General features: G+C 39.9%; 1 protein-coding gene across 2 annotated transcripts in view; it reads left to right on the top strand.

Moving 5' to 3' along the window:
- The window catches only part of LRP2 (LDL receptor related protein 2), a 199123-nt gene that overhangs the window by 164636 nt on the left and 12902 nt on the right, over positions 1-21585 (top strand). For both annotated transcript variants that reach the window (XM_043576972.1, XM_043576970.1), the window contains exons 61-71: positions 383-520; positions 2459-2581; positions 5820-5948; positions 10228-10359; positions 11430-11561; positions 13257-13400; positions 14505-14670; positions 16304-16432; positions 17681-17901; positions 18703-18879; positions 21083-21202. In XM_043576972.1, coding sequence (XP_043432907.1) covers positions 383-520; positions 2459-2581; positions 5820-5948; positions 10228-10359; positions 11430-11561; positions 13257-13400; positions 14505-14670; positions 16304-16432; positions 17681-17901; positions 18703-18879; positions 21083-21202 — 1611 coding nt within the window. The remainder of the gene's footprint in view (positions 1-382; positions 521-2458; positions 2582-5819; positions 5949-10227; positions 10360-11429; positions 11562-13256; positions 13401-14504; positions 14671-16303; positions 16433-17680; positions 17902-18702; positions 18880-21082; positions 21203-21585) is intronic.

Below are 21585 nucleotides of genomic sequence, written 5' to 3'. Positions count from 1 at the left end.
ATGAATATTAAGTGTTGTTGATTGTCTGTGATGGATATTATTGATGTGGTTGCCACATCTTGAAACCTGGTTTCAAAGAAACTGTATAAATGGATGATGGGTAAAGCCAGTACTGACACAGCTGAAGAGTGGCTTTTGCCTCTAAAGAAGAAGTCCAGTGCTATCCACAGAATGACTCACATCTTTGAAAACTGGGATTGGACAACTGTCCTTAAGAAGTATTCCCTCATTATTCCCTCATGGTTTCAGACAGGCAACAGAACATCTTGATGAATAAGGAAGAGCAGGCTATAATGGAAAGGGCTAAAGGAGAAATAGAAGCTAACTTTTCAAAACTAGTACTTTTTCTAATAATTTGTATTTGTCTCCTCCCCACCCACAGCCACTCGCTTCCCCAATGGTGCATATTGCTCGGCTACTATGTTCGAATGTAAAAATCATGTTTGTATCAGGTCATCTTGGAAATGTGATGGTGATAATGACTGTGGCGATGGTTCTGATGAAGAACTTCACCTGTGCTGTAAGAGGCAGAGAAAGGGCGGGTATGGGAGTGGTGTTATCTGGCAAAATCTCAGAGTTTCTTATGTGGAGCATGTGATACCAGAGAGCAGTTGGACCATTTTTGAATACTAGATGCATGAGTGGCATCACTGTGATTGTACTTGGTCTTTTGCCTGAGATCTGTGTTTGAAACATTCATCACTATTCATTTTTAGCCCAAGGATTTGACAAAAATGCCATGTCAGAATATTTCCTTCCCTTCAGAGAAATTTGATTAGGATGCATTGTATTTTCACAGTGGCATCTCAACATTTTTCTTGCTACCTCTTTTCTTGTTAGGAACTGAGCATATTTTGTTTTGCTTTAACTTAATGGATCTTGAAAAATATCTTAAGTATGTGTAACTTTTGAAGAAGTCCTTAGGAAGTTGCTCCCTCTGTAAGATCAAGTGCCCACAGCTAGTAAAATTAAACCTTGGAGAGGCAGAGACATAGCCACATGAAAAAGTAACCAACACTATTTTATAGTGTTGCACCTGTCATTCACAGCAAAGTAGATCTGCAACAGTTCTATTAACAATAATTCCAGTGCCCCTGGGTGGCTCAGTCAGTTGACTATCTGACTGTTGATTTTGGCTCAGATCATGATCTCATGGTTTGTGGGATCAACACCCCCCCCCACCCCCCGCATCAGGCTCTGTGCTGGCATTGCAGAGCCTGATTGGGATTCCCTCTCTTCCCCTCCCCTGCTTGCACTGCTCTCTCTCTCTCTCTCTCTCTCTCTCTCTCTCTCTCTCTATCTCTCCTTCTCAAAAATAAATGAGCTTGAAAAAATAAATATTAACAACACTTCCAAGAATCAGCTCTTGGATCTGACTCCCCCCCCCCGCCCCCCACCAACCAACCTTATTACAAGTTTCTCCTTTTGCTCCTGTGTGTGCAAAAGCAGAAGGAAAATAAAACAGCCAAAGCCTTCCATGTAGAAGAACACATATGTGTGTTGAGTTTACCCAATTCCAGGTACATGCATGAAGGACCATGCCCCTGTACCAAACAAGTAAGGAACCTGGGTTCTACCTTTGGGTTCCTCACAGGTGCACAAGCATCAGCAAGAAGTCTAATTCAACAAAATAAGACAGGGTTCAATTGTGAAATAGCAACTTTAATGTAAGAGAGGTGAGGGAATTCAGGAAGGAAAGTCTGTCATGGTGGGAAACTTCATGCTCTAGAGAGTCAATGACAACTGCAGTCAGAGGGACAAACAGTGGCCTCCTTGCTATTAGGGTAAGAGCTTGTGTAGGGTCCTGCCAGCCTCTCCAGCTTCATGGCTGTCATTGTTCCCCTCATTCCATGCTCCAGCTACAGAGATTTTGATTCAGGCCCAAACACCTGCCGTGCTCTTTCCCGACTCAGAGCCTTCCCAAGTGAAGCCTCTTCTTATCCCTCCTCCCCCGGAACTGGATCAGGTCTCGCCAGTAGATGCTATCATAGCACGTCTAGTTTGTGGCTCACAAGGACAAGCATTGTGGCTTTCTTTCTTTTTAAAATTTTATTTATTCATCTGAGAGAGAGAGAGAATGAGCAACTGAGGGAGGGACAGAGAGAGAGGAGGAAGAGAGAATGCCAAGCAGGTTTCACACTGCCAGTGCAGAGCCCGATGAGGGGCTCAAACTCAAAAACTACCAGATCATGACCTGAGCTGAAATCAGAGTCAGAGACGCTTAACCGACTGAGCCACCCAGGCACCCCAGGACTGTGTCTTTCTTGTTTGGCATTGTATCTGGTTCCTAGATACAATGCGTGTATTAGATAGTCAAGATGTATTTGTCAGTTGGTTAATTGGATGAACAAATGAATGGATGAATGAAGCCAGACTGTTGCTGGCTGGGGAGCATTTTAGATACTGACCCATTCTACTCTTAACGTGTACTTTTGTTTTGCCATCTTTCCTTTCTCAGTGGATGTTTCCTGTGATTCACCATACCGGTTCCGATGTGACAACAATCGCTGCATTTATAAGCACGAGCTGTGCAACCATGTGGATGATTGTGGAGATGGGAGTGATGAGAAAGAGGAGCAGTGTAAGCAAAAGTGAAAAAGAAGAAGGAAAGACGAAGGGCCCCAAATTATCTGCAGTTTGCAAAATGTACCTCTTGGATTTCAGTTCATTCTGTAGAGGCTCGAGTTGGACCTATGACAGTGGATCTCTGTTGACAGCTGTTTACAGACTATAAACCTGCGTGTTACTCAGATGCATCCCTGCCCGCTTTTTCCTGTCTGATTTGAGCAAGTCCCTTAATTATTCAGTCTTCATTTAAATATTCAATAAGCTTCCCCCCCGCCTTTTTTTTTCTCTTAAAATGAGAACAAACCCTAATTGCTGGTTGGCACTTCACAAATTAATGGTTTATTTGTTTTAAAGAAATGAAGTTTGGCTACTTTTTAGCCTAGAGTTACTTCTTGCTAATCTAGGCATGTGAACTTCTCAATGTCCAACTGAAAAGATCATGTTAAATAAGGCAGCTCCGGTGTTAACAGATCTTGTCTTACGTGCATCTTTAAAATGAAAATTCATTTCTCAGAAGAGAAAAATAAGGGATTATTTTAAGATCGAAGTTTCAAACTGGCTGCATTTAATGTTTTAGATATTGAAAAAAATCTCTGCTTCCCCATTTTGAGAATGTTTTAAAATCTATTCATTGGACGGGAGAGTTGATTAATTTTTTGGATAATTTACTTAGGAAAAAGTCAGCGAGGAAAATGATTTCCCCAGACTCCAATTATATTTTTTCCTTAAAGGATACTATTTGGGAAAATTGACATAAATGGCTAATTTTTCTGTTTTCCATCCCTTGTATTGATGTGGCCTTGGAATTCTCCCTGCCAGCTGTCATCCTGGAGGGGACGTTGGGGAGGACACTGACACTATTGCAGTGCTCCAATTGTACTCATTTTATGGTTTTTTTTTTTGCCTTTTGGCAGAGGCGAACCTATGGTTATAACATTGTTGCTATGTTTATTTGAGGTAGAGAACAAAAGGATGAAAACCCAGAAATAAAACATTTAAAAATTTTGGGGCAAGTTTCCCCCTACCCCTCTCCCCTTTCCATTTCCCTTACTGTTAATGCCATTTTTTTCAATGGATCAAGACAATTATAGCACATAGGCAAATCTGAAAGTGGATAAAAGGGTCCGTAAACTTACTCTTCCCAAGGAGTAAATTGTTAGTTAAAGGAATCATGGCTTGCCATCACAACAGATAAACTGCAAATTTCAATGGCTGAAGATTGCAGAGGTTGATTTAAAGTTCAATGAAGGTCAGGCAGTTCTCAGTCCTGTAATTATGCCACCTGGAACACATAGTCTTCGAGGTTGCTGAGGCAGGAGAAGAGAGAAATGGAAGAGGTACACAGGTTCTTAATCTTCTGGGTCTGGAAGTGATAGATTTTGCTTGTGCTTGCGGTCATTTGGTGGAACTGGTCACATGGCCCCAATATGACTGCAAGAGGGACTGGGAAACCCAGGGAAGTGCATGGATATTTAATGAATACCAATGATTTCCACCACAGTTTACCCTTATGTCAGTAACAATCCGTTTACACATTTCTTCCCATGCATAGAACTCCCTCACCCTCACTCCAAGGGATGTGACTCAGAGTCCCATTCAGTAACTGAAATCTAGGAGCCCTGGATGGGTAGGCTGTAGCCCTGCTGTCAATTCCAGATTCGGTTCCCCTTGGTCCATAAATAAGTTTTATTTGTGTCCCCCTTGCCCCCAACAGATAGTGGTGGATCAGGGGGAAGCATAATAGAAATAAAGATTCCCACTGGGCAAGAAAGAATTAGAGATCTACTGCCTTCACCACTCTATAGCAATTCTGAAACACCAGGTGACACTAGGTGACACATGTTGGCGCAGGGCAGTCCTGATTTATGTCTGTTGCTCTGGTGGAGTTATTAACAGTGCCCTTTTACTCTCAACTATATGGTTACCCTATGTAGACTTTGTGAAGGCCACTACAGTGGGGAGTGGAGGAGATTCACTGATGAGGCCAAGGCTCTGCTCTGAGAGGAGCACTGGGTCTATTGTCCCTCATTGTCTCCACCCTTTGGGAGTATTTCCTTGTCTTTTCCCCTCTTCGTTGAAGAGGGAACAAGAGAATAAGCCCTTTTTAGGAGCTGCACAGCTTTCAGCCACTCCCTGCTTGTAGGTTTGGGGGCCCATGGGTTTTAGAGTCCCCGTCAAGAGTATTTTGGCTTGCTTGGTCATATATTTCCTGGAAATTGACAGGCTTTTCACCTGTTTGATTCCAGTCACTTCTAAAAGTGAAGAACCTCACTTTTGAGACATAGTTTTTGAATCTGCTTTCTTTTTTTGCTTTGTTTTCCCCATGTACCTTTGTCTCAAATGATCATCAGTTATCTTCAGGCCATCCAGAAAAACAGATGGGCTGTCATTTCATCCAAGTCAGGTTTTCCTGGGTCTTTCTGTCTCAGTGACTTCTAAACAGCAGAATCTCACTGTTTGGGATCTAAATGCAGTCAGTTCTTCCCATGCATCAAGTTTCTAGACTTTATTTTATTTCATTTCTGCTTATAAATCATCTGGTTCTTCCCTGAGCTTTTCTCTGTCTTAATACTATCTGGCCCAACTGGTAATGACAAGGAATGCACACTACTAACATTCTGTTTTCTAACCTCTTTCCATAGATTGACATGCTCATCGAGCAGTTGGTCTGCCTTCTGATTTTTCCCAAGTCACACTTTTACCAGATGTTTTGCCATTGCATAATATGGGTCTCCATCTTTCCTGCCTCCAATATCACTTTCCTCATTGCTTGCCTCCTGACTATGAAGCCAGTGCCAAATAATTTAGGTGTTTATAATGGAAGCGCTTTATATATATACGATTCAAGGTAATTAATACTAGCTGCTGCACCCAACAAATTTCAAACTCTCAGCAGTGAACCTAATGAAGACTTACTTCTCACCCAGGTAAAGGCCTGTGTAGGTTGCCCAACCCTCCTCCATCTTGTAACTAGGCCACCTGAAACACATGGCTTCCCAGGTTGTCAAAGCAGAGAGGCACATGGGCTTTGTTTGTTTCAGTCTAGCAGTGACATATCTCGCTTCCTACTCATAGCCCATTGACCAGAACGAGTCACATGGTCCCAACATAACTGCAGGGGGGACTGGGAAATGTAGGGGAAGCACAGGCTTATTTGTGAGCAATAACCATCTTTGCCACAGAGGGAAGCATCTTGTTCCACAGAAGAGAAAGTTTTGACTTTGACTTTAACTTCTGTTCTTAAATTACAGGTGTAGCTTCGACCTCTAGACCTTGTAGAGAAGATGAATTTAAGTGCAGCAATGGACATTGCATTTCACAGCATCTTGTATGCGATGATGTCGATGACTGTGGTGACCATTTTGATGAAACAGGTTGCAGTAAGTAAATATATATATTTCTAGAGTTCATTGGAGTAACCCAGGTTTACCTAATGAAAGCATGCAAGAACATAAAGTAGATGATAACCACATAGTTCTTTTAAATTTACTTTGTGCTCTGAACTGCAGTCGTAGCTACCTGTTACTGAGCATTCGCTCTACCAGACGTTGGTACCAGACATTTACTCTGTACCAGACATTGTGCTAAACAGTACATGGATTATCTTATTTCACCCTTGTAACAATCCTATGAGCTAGATATTATTCTCTCCCTCAATTTTTTTTTTTATTTTTAATGAGGAAACTGGGTTACAGGTTTAAAAAAACTGGCCATGCCTTCTTACCGTTAAGAGGTTGAGCAGGAATTTCAATTCTGATCTACCTAACTGCAGAGCACATCCTTCTCCCGTTAACTAGTTACCTCTCAGCACCTGAAAGCTGTTTTTCGTTTATGAGTCTGCATACTTTTTGACCATAAGCTAGATGCAGTATCCTTTGGCACTTAGGGGAAAATCTTCTAAGGGGAGTTGATAAAGATGGGGATGTCACAGGGAGCCTTGGAAGGAACATTTATTTTTATTGTTAAAGTTGAGGGAGGATTTGTGTAGGAAAAGAATGATGAACACAACCAACGGGTGGTTCTAGTTCAATATTGTGATGGAAATGTTGGGATGACATGTTAATAATTTACACTTTTTTAGTCCTTTAGAGCTCTTATGAAATTCTTGCACATACATTATCTAATTTGTCACTCAAGTCAACCCCATTGGGTTGCTATTACTATGTCTGTCTATATAATCTCAGAGAGCTTTAGGACGTTGCTTGAGGTCATGCAGAGTGGCAGAGGCAGGATTCGAATAGTCCTGTGAGTCCCAACAAGACCTCTAGTTTGCTCTGCCACTAGCTATGCCCCTTTGATCATCAACCGACCTCTCCAGGCCTCAGTTTCTTCATAGGAAAGAAAGTTCTTCAAACTCTAGGAGCCCATGACTTAATCATCCTAGTTAGTTCCACAAGATTTCAACTTCTTCGGGCTTTAAATGCTCTTTCCTGAGGCATCCCAAGGATTTCCTGGCAAATTTTCTCCTGTGTGAGTTACAAAGGAGGGTAAATAACTGGTCATGATGAGTTGATTTGCCTTTTATTTTACCCACTTCCCAGTGGGGCTTGGAGTTTTTGACATAACAATGTGACTTTATGAAATATTTTAAAAAGTATGAACATGACAGGATTTGCAAAACTAGGTGTTAGATTTGAGTCTAGATTTGGTGCCACGACTGACATGTGAACTGTCCCAGGAGTTTGGAGAATTTCCAAGTTGGGCATGGGTCAAACATTAGTTCCTTTTAGTTGCCATGTAAAAGGCTTACAATAGACCACAGTACTTTTAATTCAAAAGACATTTGATTAAAAGCAGCCTTTATTGAAAGGGAGTAAGTAGCATAAACATTAATTTAGGTTTGGAAGCAGCATATTTTTTTTTAAGGTATTAAGTGGATATGTGATAACGAATTCAGTCTTCTGTGGGTCAATAATTTAAGACAGAATTCTTATTTAAAATATCAGTTCTCAGGTGCTACTAATCTACTCGCCTTTCTTTTCTTTTCCCTTTCTCCCCTTCTTTCTCCTTCTCTTTTTAATTTTACACTTGATCTTAGCCAAAAGGCCAAGAAGCAATCCTTTTAATTTTAAACAGGATCCCTGAGGTGTTCAGGGCATATGTTTGCTTTTTAAAAAATATTTTAAAATCAAGAGAGAAAGACATTAGTATTTTTCTAGCATCATTGAAGTATAAAGAAAATAATTAGCCCCATAAAGGTAGATTGACTTGCTATTTCTCTGCTTACTGGTTCTTATTCCTTCATAAAATAGAAAATAGAGTGCCTATATTATAAATACAGTGTCATGTTTGGTTTTAGATAGATCTGTTGTTTGTGGATTAAGATGGTGATTGTTTTCAGATGAAAGAAGTTATAAGTTCCTCATATTTGAGGAAGAATCTTATAATGTTATATGGTTATATGGTTTCTGCTCTTGTTTGAAGGACTATTGCTTCATAAGAGTATAACTCACTCAAGGGAGCAATTGGTCTAGAAATGTTTACTTCATGGGACGTTTAGTCACAGAAGATTACAGAGTCTAATTATACACATGAGACCCAGAGAGGTTATGTGAGTAGCTTAGGGCTGTCCAAATTAATAAAAACAGGTCACACTTATTAACATTGTAGTGGTGACATCACTACCAACCTTATAGAAATTTAAAAGAAATTTAAAAGGGAATACTATGAGGAACTTGATGTCAGCAAATTAGACTACTTAGGTGAAATGGCGAAATTCTTAGAAAGACAAAACAATGACATGACTCTAGAAAAAATAAAAAATCTGAATAGACTTATTTAGCAATGTGTAGTTCTTGAGAGCTAGACAAGACCTTTATTATAAGGCGTTCATGTATATAGCTTTGAAGTATGAACTCCCATGGCAACATTCCATTAAATACCATGGTACTTTATTTTGTGATTATTTTTCTTTTTTGAACTCAATGTTTTTAGTCGTTTCAAACCTCATATGCTTAAATAGTCATTGTACCCTAAGGAACCCTCATTACCTGCTGTAAGAGGCAGATAGATACAAATCTATTTTGCTTGAAAAGGGCTGAGCCAGGAGATACCACAGTCTCTTTGGCTAAAATATTCAGAAGCCTGTGACCAAGAGAATTTCATTTGAGAGGGAGACAAAGATTGAATCCTTTATGGAGATAACCACCGCCCTTCCCACCCCTGGTCCCCCCATTGTCTCTCACTAGGTATGTTCATCTTTGTCAGCTTCCCTGTAAGACCCGGGTTTGAGGGTTAGATGGAGACTCATGATAAAAGATGCAAAGTTACAATAATACAAAAATGAAAGCCAGATGGCTTTGACAGATATTGGCAGAGACAAGAATTCAGGGCAATGAGGAACAATGAACTGTGAGGATGGAGTATGAGTTATTAAAAGTCTTCCCTGGAGAATCTGGACCCCAGAACAGTAGGGATAACAAGAGTCATTCATATGAGCCCTATAAAAATGAACTATTGTTGAATTTTTTTTTGTATTATGAAAGCTATAAAATCCAGAAAATAAATATTAACAATCAAAAGTAAAAATCACTTGAATCCTATAACTAAAAGACAACTAATCTTAAAGTTTGGTGTACTTCTGTTGTCTTTTTTTGCACATGTATGTGTAAAAATTATTAATATTAAAAAAATAAAGATACATAGTCTTTATGTAGTGTTACAATCTTTCCCTCCATTTTTGTTATAGATATTTCCCATGTCAAAGTATCATTCGAAATCATGAATTTGAATGATTGCCTAACAATCCATCATGTAGATAATCATAACTCATTGATTCTAAGATGCATGTTTATTTTCACATTTTAACATCTCTGAAACAAGGATCATTCTTCAGTTGATAACATGCCATAGTGTAAGTCCCAGAGTTTTTTAGTATTACATAAAGTAGTGCACCAGTGGTGGCTTACTCAGATTTGATAAAATGCAGTGTACCATAATTGTTCAAGTTTTCAAAATTTTATTATCAATAATTTATAATCCTTAAATAAATCATAGTGCACATTTTTATTTCTTTTTGAAGGAAAATGTATTAACATGGAAAACTGGATAATAGGGTCTGAATATTTTTAAAGTCCTGGGTTCATATATGTTGTTGCAAAATTCCTTTTCATGCAGGCCACTCTATGGTTCTTATAGCAGTGGTATGACTTATAACTGGCCAACACTTGATATATATGTGTATACATATCTCAGTTGGTCTTCTTATAACTTTATAATTTCCTCCTATTTGTTATGTTGCTCTAACCTGTATCAATGTCCTTTATTATACATATAATAGGATATATATTACATATATCATTTTATATATCTTAATTCTAATATATATAATATATCAGATATTACATATCTAAATATATATAATAGCATAACAGATGGTTACAGTTGTAAAGAGCCTCTGACTTCATAGTTCTGGACTCTGGAATTGGATGTCCTGAGGGTAAGCCTGGCAGTGATGAGTAAAATGGAAAAATTGCCTCAAGAATCTAACATTATATACATTTGTATAAGTGGCATTCAGGGTGTTACTAGATATTTGAATACAGGGGGCCTCAATCCTTTACAAAGACTTATGGAAAGGGGTTATCTTGAGATGTCCTATAATAGGCTATAGGTAAGTGTTTATACCTTTCATTTGTAACACTAAGATTGCTTTTCCAGATACAGGAAAAGAAAGATCATGTGCGGAGAATCTATGCGAACAAAATTGTACGCAGTTAAGTGAAGGAGGCTTTATCTGCTCCTGTAGACCTGGGTTCAAAGCCAGTATTTTGGACAGGAACTCCTGTGATGGTAGAGTATATTTCCTACAATTCCTACTTTTTAGGTTTTCCACTCATTCCCTTTTATAAAACCCCTGTTGAATTCCCTTAATGGGGCCAAACTCTTGGTTCTTGCTCATTAAAATACTTAAGTGCACCAATAATTTTACTGTTAGAGGGTGACGATCAGTTCTGAGAGTATAAACTGTACATTCATGATGTATGTAACCAATGATGATGTTAAGATTTTGCTCACTAATTTCTTGGGACATGAAAAAACAACACTCGGGAATGCCGATTACTTTTTTTCCATGCTATCTTGCCCATCCCTAGCAGATGGCTAGGCAGATAGCTCATCCTTAGTGATGTCTGCCGAACCGGTAAGACTTCAGTAATGCTGACTGCTTATTGTATCAGTGTGAGAGACCAGTTTTTTTTAAATCAACACAAATTTTATTTTCTTCATCAAAGTCCAACAACATATATTTGTTACACACTTTCTTAAGCCAAACATAAGTGAGTTCTGAGGTATGCGGTTAGAAGCTAGCTTATCAAGATGGTAAGGACTGAGTATGATTTTAAGTGTCTTTTCTTATTTGAATTTTCTGTTTCTAACTCATGATGTATCATACTCAGATGATTGGGACAGTTCTTTGGAAGCTGAAGCTTAAGAACTCAATCAAAAAAAAAAATTAAATGAATGAGTCCCTTTCCTGAAGCTCGTGAGGGCAAGGGAACTGGAACTGAACAACGCCAACACACAGCGGCTTTCCAAAAGTGAAAATTTTATTCTGCTATTGTAGAGCTGCACTGTTGCATTTGAACCCCATCTTCATTGCTTCTTAGCTTTGGGACTTTGGGTTTAGGAATAGTCCATATTGCAGAGTCGTTCTGGAGGACTAAATGAGGGAAAAACAGCAGAGGCATGTGAAACCACATCTGACTCTTAGTAAGTGTTCCACAAATGATGGTGTCATGGCTTATTTTTGTCTGCAGCTTTCTCAGTCCGCATTGTTTATGAGTATGGATTTAAACAGAAGCAGGGTGTCTAGGGAATGGTTGGGAGCAGATGGTGCATATTTGCTTTTATTGTATCTACAGACATCAACGAATGTGAGCAATTTGGGGTTTGTCCCCAGCACTGCCAAAATACCAAAGGAAGTTATGAGTGCTCCTGTGCCGAAGGCTTCAGGTCTGTGAGTGACCACTATGGAAAACGATGCGCAGCTGATGGTATGCTGGGTTCTGCTGGGATTAATCAATCGACTTTTAGAGAAATAAATGCTGATGAGTACAATATACCAGAAAATAAGCTTTAGGCTCTCAGTCTTATTTTTAATTCACCAGCTACTTCTCTTCCAACACCCATCCACTCTCTTCTCTCTCCTCTCCTGCCAGATTAAGACAGTAACTGCAATCCCACAACAAATACGTAGGAATTAAAATGAGAGTCAGGTATTATTTATTATTCTGGGCTTAGCATCTTGTCCACCTTGATAAAAACTTCAAAAAGTGGACAAGATGTCACCTTCCAGAATATTTACACAAGAAAAGCTTTCTTACAGGGTGGTGGTCAACGGAAGGAAATTAATGAAACCCTCCAGCTCCCACTCTAAGACTAAGGTGTGGGAACCCTGTAATTCATGAAAAATAGTCTCATTCAGTTGGGGCAAGTCAAGGACATTCTGTTGGTAATTTCTTTTTTTACTGTTCATGGACTGCTGATCATAGACAGAAAGAGTCTGGCTCATTTATAATTTCAACCATTTGTTCTACATTTTAGGTTAATGCCAGTATCTGAGAGGCCTGATAGAAAGCAGTAATAAGTACTAGATAGAAATGACAAAAGAGAAAGACTGTGTGGCAGAAGTATTATATAGTCCAAATTTCCAGAGTTCTGACCAAAATCAGCATATCCCCGCCGAAGGGTATAGGTCTTCACAAGTCTTACAGATTTGAATTTGAAGTTTGTACTGGAGTTTAAAGAATTTGAAAAGGAAATCACATTTTTAAGATTTAAGAGTAAAATGGCTGTTCAGTTTCTTTATACAAATTGGGCTTTTAAAGCATACATTTGATTAGCATACTTAAATATTTTACCCCCCCAAACCTTCCTGACATTGAGTGAAAACTAGAGTAAAGGCATTTGAGCAGTTGGTCTGGTAATTAGGCAGCAAATTAAAAAAATGTTCAAGTCGTTTAAGGAGATGACTGAAATAAATTCTCGTAGTCACATAAAGCACAATGTCAAGACAGAGGAAATATATAAAGTGAACTTTCAAAAGTTACTTAAATGAGATTTGATTGATATTATTGCAAGTAAATTAAATTTTAAAATTCAAACAGTGCACTTCGAGATGAGTAACCATTGAAATAGCTGCTTTGGGTAAGAACAAGGATGAGCTGTTTTTGTCATTAGCTGGAAGATAAATTGAATCGTGGAGCTGATTACCTGCTAAAACAATCATAAATTCTGTCAGTAAAGAGTAAGGAATGAGGACTTCCTGGTAAACTTTTAGTAATGTTATACATATTGTATTTCTTCTGTGAGATTGTCTACAGTCTTGTGTTTTATTTCCAGTGAATAAAGAAAAAAAAAATCAGTGGAAAAGAGGACACAGTCTAGGGGTCTCAGTCTTGCCCTGTTCTAAACCATCACCCACCGGGGATAGGAATAAAGAACTGGTAACATCCCTAGCAGAAATATTAGCTTTCCACCTGAAAATGGAGGCAAGAATGTCCACTGTCACAGATCTGGCAACCCAGTTGGGTAGTTAGCTCTACTGATTAGCAGAGATAGTCAGATTTCTATAAAAACTTATTTTTTTTTAAAGGCGGGAGGATACTTGCTATTTTATATCTACTTTATACAAAAAAAGAATTCAGATAGAATTCAAACAGATAAAGAGGCCCTTGTCTTATTTACAGGTAATCCTCCTTTGTTGCTACTGCCTGAAAATGTGCGAATTCGAAAGTATAATCTCTCATCTGAGAAGTTCTCAGATTATCTTGAAGGCGAGGAACGTATTCAGGCTATTGATTATGACTGGGATCCTGAGGGCATAGGTCTCAGTGAGTATGAACTTTCGCATCTGTCATTGATATTAATTGAATTATAAGGTGTTGAACTTTGGGGAATTTATTTTTCAATGAGTGAATTTTGTTGCATGAGTGGAAGAGGGGGCTCCTCCTGTCCAGCGTGTTCTGGACACCTTAGCATGACGGTGGGTCCCAGCCAAACTTTGTCAACTTCTAACCAAACCGTCTCCCATCTCTGGGGATTATCCTTCCAGGACCACCTCATATCTCTTTGTCTTTGCTCAGGCAGGGACTGTTCTTCCCCATCACTGTACCTTTCAAAATTTCTACTCAAACTCAACATTTCTACTCAGCTCAAATGTCACCTCCTCTGACATCTTCTATAGTTCTTCCTGGGCACAGTTCCATAAGTACTCACTCATGAGCCCGTAGTGTTTTATATATGGTTTTACTAAACCACCTTAAATAATTGTAACAATTCTCTGGTTCTCCATTTCTTACCTGTAAAATAAGAACAGTATTCTTGTCTGCCTGACTACCTCTGAGAGTTCTTTTGAAGATCAAATGAGATAACATGTGAAAATGCTTTGCATACTATCAATAACAATGCAATGTAAGATTTCTTATGGTAGTGTTTTCACACTTACACAATACAATAAAATTTTTAAGCCTGGAAAATACCTAGGAAGCCAGTCTTCCTTTGATTTTTAAATGCCTGCCATCCACTATCCTGTAGTCTATACGCTAAATAGGATTTCTTGTCTACATAGCTCCTTTACTGCCAGTTATTGAATAGTCTGCCCCTGGTTTATCTATACGTTTTTTTTTTTTGAAACTAGAACTTGATCCTAATGAGAGAAAATAGGCTGTTGACTGAAATGTATTTTAATAAGTTACCTTGAAATAGAGACAGCTAAGTCAGTATCAATAAGCTATCAGTTGAAGTATTTGTAGCTAGTAGCTCAAGTATAATGTGTTGAGTTTGATCAGATATATGTAATTGAATTACTAGTCTTATAGGAACAATAAGGAAGTAGAGATGTCAATGAAGGAACAGTAGTCCACCCGATTAGACCCCAGTTCCTCCCTTACCTGATGTTCTTAACGTGAAACTCACCTGTTTGTCTTCCCTTGCAGGTGTCATATATTACACTGTGCTAGGCCACGGTTCTGAATTTGGTGCTATTAAACGTGCCTACATCCCCAACTTTGAATCCGGTACTAATAATCTTGTGTCAAAGGTTAACCTGAACCTGAAATACATAATGCAGCCAGACGGATTAGCAGTGGACTGGGTTGGAAGGTAAATTTAGCCACGTTCCCCTCTTGTCAATTCTGTTTTCCTGGCTAGATCTCCCTCCTGCTTGTCACACCACGTGAGTTAAGCTGACCCAGATATGGGTGCACTCAGCGCTGGTGCAGCCGGCTGATGCCTGGGCTTGCTCTAGCCCCAGCAACCACCTCTGCTTACCCCAAGGTGTCATATAGACAGTATCATTTCCTATAGTCTATGTATGCCATGAAAAAGTTTGGGAAAGCACCGAAGTCAAGATTTTGTATTATATCTAGGAGAGCTTTCTTGCCGACAGAGTTTTGGATTCCAAAATTAACTTCCAGTATGGCAGCACTATTCATTTTATGAAGAAATGGAACAGTCTCACAATTCTACCAGCAAGGCAGTTGAGATGAGACATTTTTCTCTGGTAATTATTTTGAGGAGGAACAACCCACATCTTGTGTTTTGAGCAGACTGTATTGTCTGAACAGATTGGAAATTTGACTTTCCTGTGTAGTCTTTGGGTTGAGTTAATAGCAGTGTCAGCTTTGTTCTGCTCTTTTAGGTCTCCTGGAGCCCCAGGGACTAGAACCAGAGCTTTTGTATGATCTCTAAATAAGAGCCTTAAGTAGGTTTATCATCAGGCAGATTCATGACATGCAAACTGATGTGGAAAAGTTCATAAGCTCCTTTTTTGAGGAGGAGCCTTGCATTGGAGTGGCATTTATGGGAAAGTCACGCATTCATAGCCTCCCCCATGGCCTTGGAAATGAATGAATAATGAAAAAAATGTTTGAGAGGGGAGTCTCAGGGGCTTGTTGCCGACCTCTGGGAGAATGAGAGTCATTTGCAGCATAAATTAATTTTCACCTTTTAACAAACCTGTCTAATGCTCCTGGAAGACTTGAACATCTCTGAAGAAGTTAATTAGGTCCCTGCTGTGCCCACAGGCTATCAGGACAGTCATTTCAGCATTTTTTGTCAGGAAACAAGGCCTCAGAGAGTCAGTAACTTGAAACTATATAGACCGTAGCACTTCCTTCTGAAAACCAAACAGGCAGTAGCAAATCTGTCTTCATGTGTGAAATTTTGCTTCTTGCTCAGCCTTAATGAAAGAGCGAGTGAAGAAGCTGACGGAAGTCTTTCTGCTTGTAAGAGACTGAGACCTGCAGCTCTAATAGTGAAAATAGGGCAGGGTGGCCTTGCTGAGTTCATTATTTTGGAAAGGCTATTTCCGCTCATTGGAGCTGATGCCAGATTCCTATTAATTCCACTGGGGCTCTTGGTTGAATCGAAACAGAATCACAGGGCAGTTGCAGTTAAAGGGCCAGCTAAACAATGCCTGGTGACTTCCACCTGGAAAGTACATGTCTCGTAGTAATGCCAGATGTGATGTCCACCATCATCACTGATCCTGGCTGATCAAGAAGGAGTCCCCTCTATCCCTTACTCTTCCACTTGTAACTTTCCAAAGATGCTCCCTTGGCTGAAGAGATTGGGGCATTCCTGATGGAGGGAGACTCTGCTCTCATCATGAGTATCTAAGTGGTTGTCTTGTTGGCCCCAGGTTCCAAACTGAATTCTTTCATCTTCAAACCTCTTCCCTAGAAATGACCAGTCGAGATTTTTTGGATTTTTAACTTTGTCCCTTTAAATTCAGGCATATTTACTGGTCAGATGCCAAGAGTAAACGGATCCAGGTGGCTAAACTTGATGGGAGGTACACAAAGTGGCTGATTTCCACCCAACTGGATCAACCAGCTGCAGTGGTTGTGAATCCCAAACTAGGGTAAGTACTTGTAGGAGTCCTTTTTTTTTTTTTTTTTAAAGTTTATTTATTTTATTATGAGAGAGACAGAGAATGCCAGCAGGAGAGGGACAGAGGACAGAGAGAGGGGGAGAATCCCAAGCAGGTTGCACGCTGTCAGTGCAGAGCCCAATACACTGTGAGATCATGACCTGCCTGAGCCCAAATCAAGAGTTGGACACTTAACCAAGTGTCCAACTTAAACAAGTTGGACACTTAACTGAGCCACCCAGGCACCCGAGTACTTGAAGGAGTCTTTCCTAGATATTTGCCACTGGATTTTCAAGAAATTATATCTTTAATTATTTTTTCCTAATTGTACTGAAATTGACTTTGAACTTTTTGCATTGACATCTATGACTAATTTAAGATGCCCTAAAGATCTTTAGGACCATCCAAGCTTCAGACTGATACTGTGTAAGGGGAAGGCCTCTGGCCACAATTTTTTCCATAGCCCAGTTGTCCAAAATCCACACATTTCTCAATAGAATTTAAGGATTGGTTTATACCTGGTGATTGGTTTAGACTAGAGGCTGCAAAGTGGTAGCTGGTAGGCTAAATATGGCTCACAGATATATTTTACTTGAACTAAACAGAGCTTTAAGGTTTTTTAAATTTAATTGCTAACACACACACACACACACACACACACACACACACACACACACATTTTACGCTGTATGTTTGGCTTGAAAAACCAGAACAACTGATAACACCAGTTATCAGTTATTCTTGATGCAGTATTGCCTGGAACTTGTAGACAGGGCTTTGCTCTCACCATCACTTGATGTTCATGACTGCTGTGCTCCAGTCATTTTTTTTTGCCTGCCTGGTCTTTTCCAGGTATTTGAGGTGGTGCAATCCCTGGTCTCCATTTTAAAATAGGAATTCTTGTTTTGTTCTCTGATACATCTCGAACACAGGACAGTGCTGCTCACACATAGGCATTCAATAAATACTTTATGAAGAATGAACAGCTTTGTCATTATACATTTTAAATTGTCTGAATGTATATACTTGGACAGGGCTGGGCAGTCTCTATTGAAGAAGTTTTCAGGAAGGACTACAGATGCACTGGCCCCTCCTTTTCTCTCCCTTTCTTCTAAAGTAAAGTATAAAAATAGCATCACTTAGCACCCAGATCTCAATGAAAAACAGTTGATTTCCTTTTTGGAAGTTCATGCTCTGCTTCAGTGTAGAAGCCTCACTAGAGGAAACTTTCCATTACAGGCTTATGTACTGGACTGACTGGGGCAGAGAACCTAAAATCGAGTCTGCTTGGATGGATGGACAGCATCGGAACATCCTGGTTCAGGAGGACCTTGGTTGGCCAACAGGCCTCACTATTGATTATCTGAACAATGACCGGATCTACTGGAGTGACTTCAAGGAGAACAATATTGAAAGTATAAAACATGATGGGACTGATAGAAGAATCGTTGCAAATGCAGGTTAGAAATGAGTTACAATTTACCATGTTAAATAATAAATATATTTTGGGTCTCTGCCCATTTTCTCCAGAAGGAATCTGAATCTTAGGAACCGATTGATACATTTTCTTAGATACTGCTCCCCTCAACTTCCAGCTGCTGATTTAAATGCAAATGAATCCGTTAGCAGTAATTAAGGTTTGGTTTTGTTTTGTTTTTATCCTTTTAACATAATTTTTAAAAGACACTCTTAGCAACAGATATTGAAATAACCAAGTTTCCCATTAGGTTGCCCTGATAGGGGTGACAGTCATGTGTACCAATGGAAATCCATGTCTAACCATTTCTAGACCTATTTGTTTTTATTATGCTCAATTGTTTATTATGTACAACTGGAAACATCTAGAAGGAGAGAAACATTTTATTTTCTAATCCAGATTTCTGCAGAACTGCAACAATCCAGTATCTACCAGCTTTTCCTGATAAGTGGTATCTTCTGTTCAAAGAAAAAAAAAAGGATCTCTGCCATCCAAATTATTGTCCAAAGAGAAAATCAAATCAGCAACTTGAAAGCGAGCAAGTACTCTATAATTGGCATGAACCAGTAGACATTAATCTAGTTTAATGTCTGTCATCTTGATCTCCCAAAGTAGCACACTTTTGTGGTCACATGTTCAGAAAGTCTGCCTGAATGTTCCTGGATTTTCAAGGCATTGAATTAGGGAATAACTCAAGCATAATGACATCTGACATAAAAGAGGGGTAGGGAATTTTCTATTCAATTATCTTGCTTTGTTTTGGTTTTTCTCTGTGGGTAAGCAGCAATGAACCCATATAACCTGGACATCTTTGAAGGCCAGTTTTACTGGATATCTAAGAATAAGGGAGAAGTATGGAAGCAAGATAAATTTGGGCAAGATGAGAAGGAGAAAATGCTGATGGTGAACCCATGGCTCACTCAAGTTCGAATCTTCCATCAACATAGATACGATCGGTCAGGTAACATCCCTTGGAGTAAGATGTTCCTCATTATCTAGAAATCTTATTTCAAATTAATGGCTATATTGTTGGAAAATGGTAGTGGATTATAATAGTCTGATCTCTTGGTGCATGAAAGGTGTGTGTGTGTGTGTGTGTGTGTGTGTGTGTGTGTGTGTGTGTTTTAACCATTTTGACCAAAGAAAAATAAAATTGGCGGTCAAATGTAATTATATACACCACCAGCGGATATGAAGTAAACATATTTCAGTCCTGGGGCGCCTGGGTGGCTTAGTTGGTTAAATGTCCAACTCTTGATCTCAGCTCAGGTCTTGATCTCAGGGTCATGAGTTCAAGCCCTGTGTTGGCCTCCACACTGGGCTTGGAGCGTGTTTAAGAAAAAATTTTTTTTTCGGCCCTCATTGTTTGGAGTTACAAGTATGTACTTCTAGGCCACAGAATCCAGTAGGCATCAAACCCTTGCTAGGTGTCAGGTGGGTAACAATGGGTTTCGTGAACATCAGGCTAGTCAAGTTATCCTGAGCTACGTGAGCTTCAGTTTAAAATTGTCAGTCATGCATTTCTACACCCTCCCCTCTCTCCCATTTTCTTAGTTGTGGGTCCTGCTTCACCAGGTTACCTGTGTTCTAATTCATCCTTCACCAATGAATCAAGCTAGATAAAAGGGAAGGAAATTTTTGAAGTGAGGAAAGGAAATAGGCTTTTATTAAGCTTTATAAGTCAGATTCTCTCTTCAAGTGTTAACCCAGACATTTGTTACTTTAGTTAATCTCCAGAATTATAATTAGATTTTATTTTCATCTCACATATAGGGAACCCCACCAGTATAATAGCTCGTAAGTCCTCCATGCTCCTGGGGCTCTCGTGCTGGGCAGTTTTAAAGGCAAGAAGGGAGAGGACGGTACATGTGGTGAGCCCCCTCTCTGGCCTTTGTAGAAAAGGCTACCTAGGAGTCAGTGGAGTTGGCTGGGCCCCCTTTGGAGAATGCTGATTGCTGTGTAGGCCAGAAATCTAGACCAAGCTGTGCCAGATTAACATTTACTCTGGACCAGTAGTTCTCAGATTTTAGCATATATCATAATCATCTAGAGGGCTTGTTGAACACAGATTGCTGGGCCCTACCTGAGAGATTTCTGATTTAATATGCCTGAGGTGGCCTAAAATTTGCATTTCTAACAAATTCCCAACTGACACCAATGTTGCTGGTTCAGGAACCACATTTGAGAAGTCCTGCTCCAGGCCCTACTCAAGTATGGGCTGTGGACCAGTAGCACTGGTGAGACATGCAAGTCTCTCAGGCCCCACCCAGCCTTTTCGAATCAAATTCCCCAGGTGGTTTGTATTAATTACATTCAAGTTTGAAAAGCTCTTTTCTAGAGAGCTGAAGAAATGGTAATGGGGCAGATTTTGAGTGAGACTTTGGAATATGGCTTATTATTTTATAGCCATTTCCTTGTCTGTAGTTATAGACTGGATGACAGAGAATCAGGATCACAGAATGTTAGTCTGAGAAGTTTAGAGGTCATCTATACCTTGGAGAAATCATAGTACATGCTAAGGTAGAATTCAGATGACTCTAGAATTACTTGAGGAGCTTTTAACAGTAACACTTGTAACATCCTAGACCAATTTAAATCTGAATTTCTGTGACTGGGCATCAGTAGTTGTGCATAGCTCTCAGGTGATTCTGATAATCACAGGTCTAAATTCCCTTGTTTTTCAAGTAAGGAAAGTACTTGAAGAAAGTACTCCTGTGCGGGTAGGGTGGAAATCATATGTAATATATAATTTGGACACATTATGATCTATCCAAATTTAGGTAACGACAAATCTTGACATAATAATAGGGTCTTTGTGGTCTTTTGAACTATCTCAAATTGCTTTGCGTTGATTAGTTTTTGTGGTCATGCAGTGGACTGGACACCTACCTTCCAAATCTGCCAGAGACGGGGAGGAGATAAGTGATGGCCAGTAGACAGTGTGAGTGTAGGATGGTGAGAAGTAGGAGGGTGGCTGTGCCACTCTGATGGGGTGCCATGGGGACGGTCATGTAAATGAGGTGAATAGCCAGGTGGCATGTGACCTAGAGGTGCTGGGCTCTGATGTCACCTGGCAGGGCCACAACTCAGTTGATGGGTGTATCTTTGGTTGGTGAACTCATTCCCTCTTCAGACCCTAACCACTGTTCTCATGTGCTTTCCAGTGCCCAACCGCTGCAAAAATGTCTGCAGTCACCTCTGCCTCCTGAGACCTGGAGGATACAGCTGTGCCTGTCCCCAAGGCTCCACCTTTATAGCAGGGAGCACCACTGATTGTAACGCAGGTAGGGGTGCTGTCTGCACAGCCATGGGGGCCTGGGAATGCTCTTCTGCCTTCTTCAGTAACTTCCCTACTTGTGCTTCTCTTCCTGCAGGAGCCTGGAAAAAATCCTTGTGTGGCTGGGTCCTTTGCAGGATAGAGCGGGGGTGGCTCGAAGGAGGGATGAGAGATGGGGAGATATGAACAGAGCTGAGTGGGACTTAGGGAGCCAAACAGAGTTGGTGTTCCAGTGATTGCTGAGAATTATTTGCTAGGATCTGTAGGGTACAAATCCAGTGCCCCCAAATCTACCATTGTGTTGTTTTGTAAGGATATTTGGAAGAGTGGGTTTTCGATAAGGTCTCTACCTCCTTTCTTTACCTTCATACTGGATGTCTGTTGCCCCAG

This window comes from Prionailurus bengalensis, chromosome C1, assembly GCF_016509475.1.
Source record: "Prionailurus bengalensis isolate Pbe53 chromosome C1, Fcat_Pben_1.1_paternal_pri, whole genome shotgun sequence".
NCBI lineage: Eukaryota > Metazoa > Chordata > Mammalia > Carnivora > Felidae > Prionailurus > Prionailurus bengalensis.
This window is presented reverse-complemented; position numbering and strand designations above follow the sequence as displayed.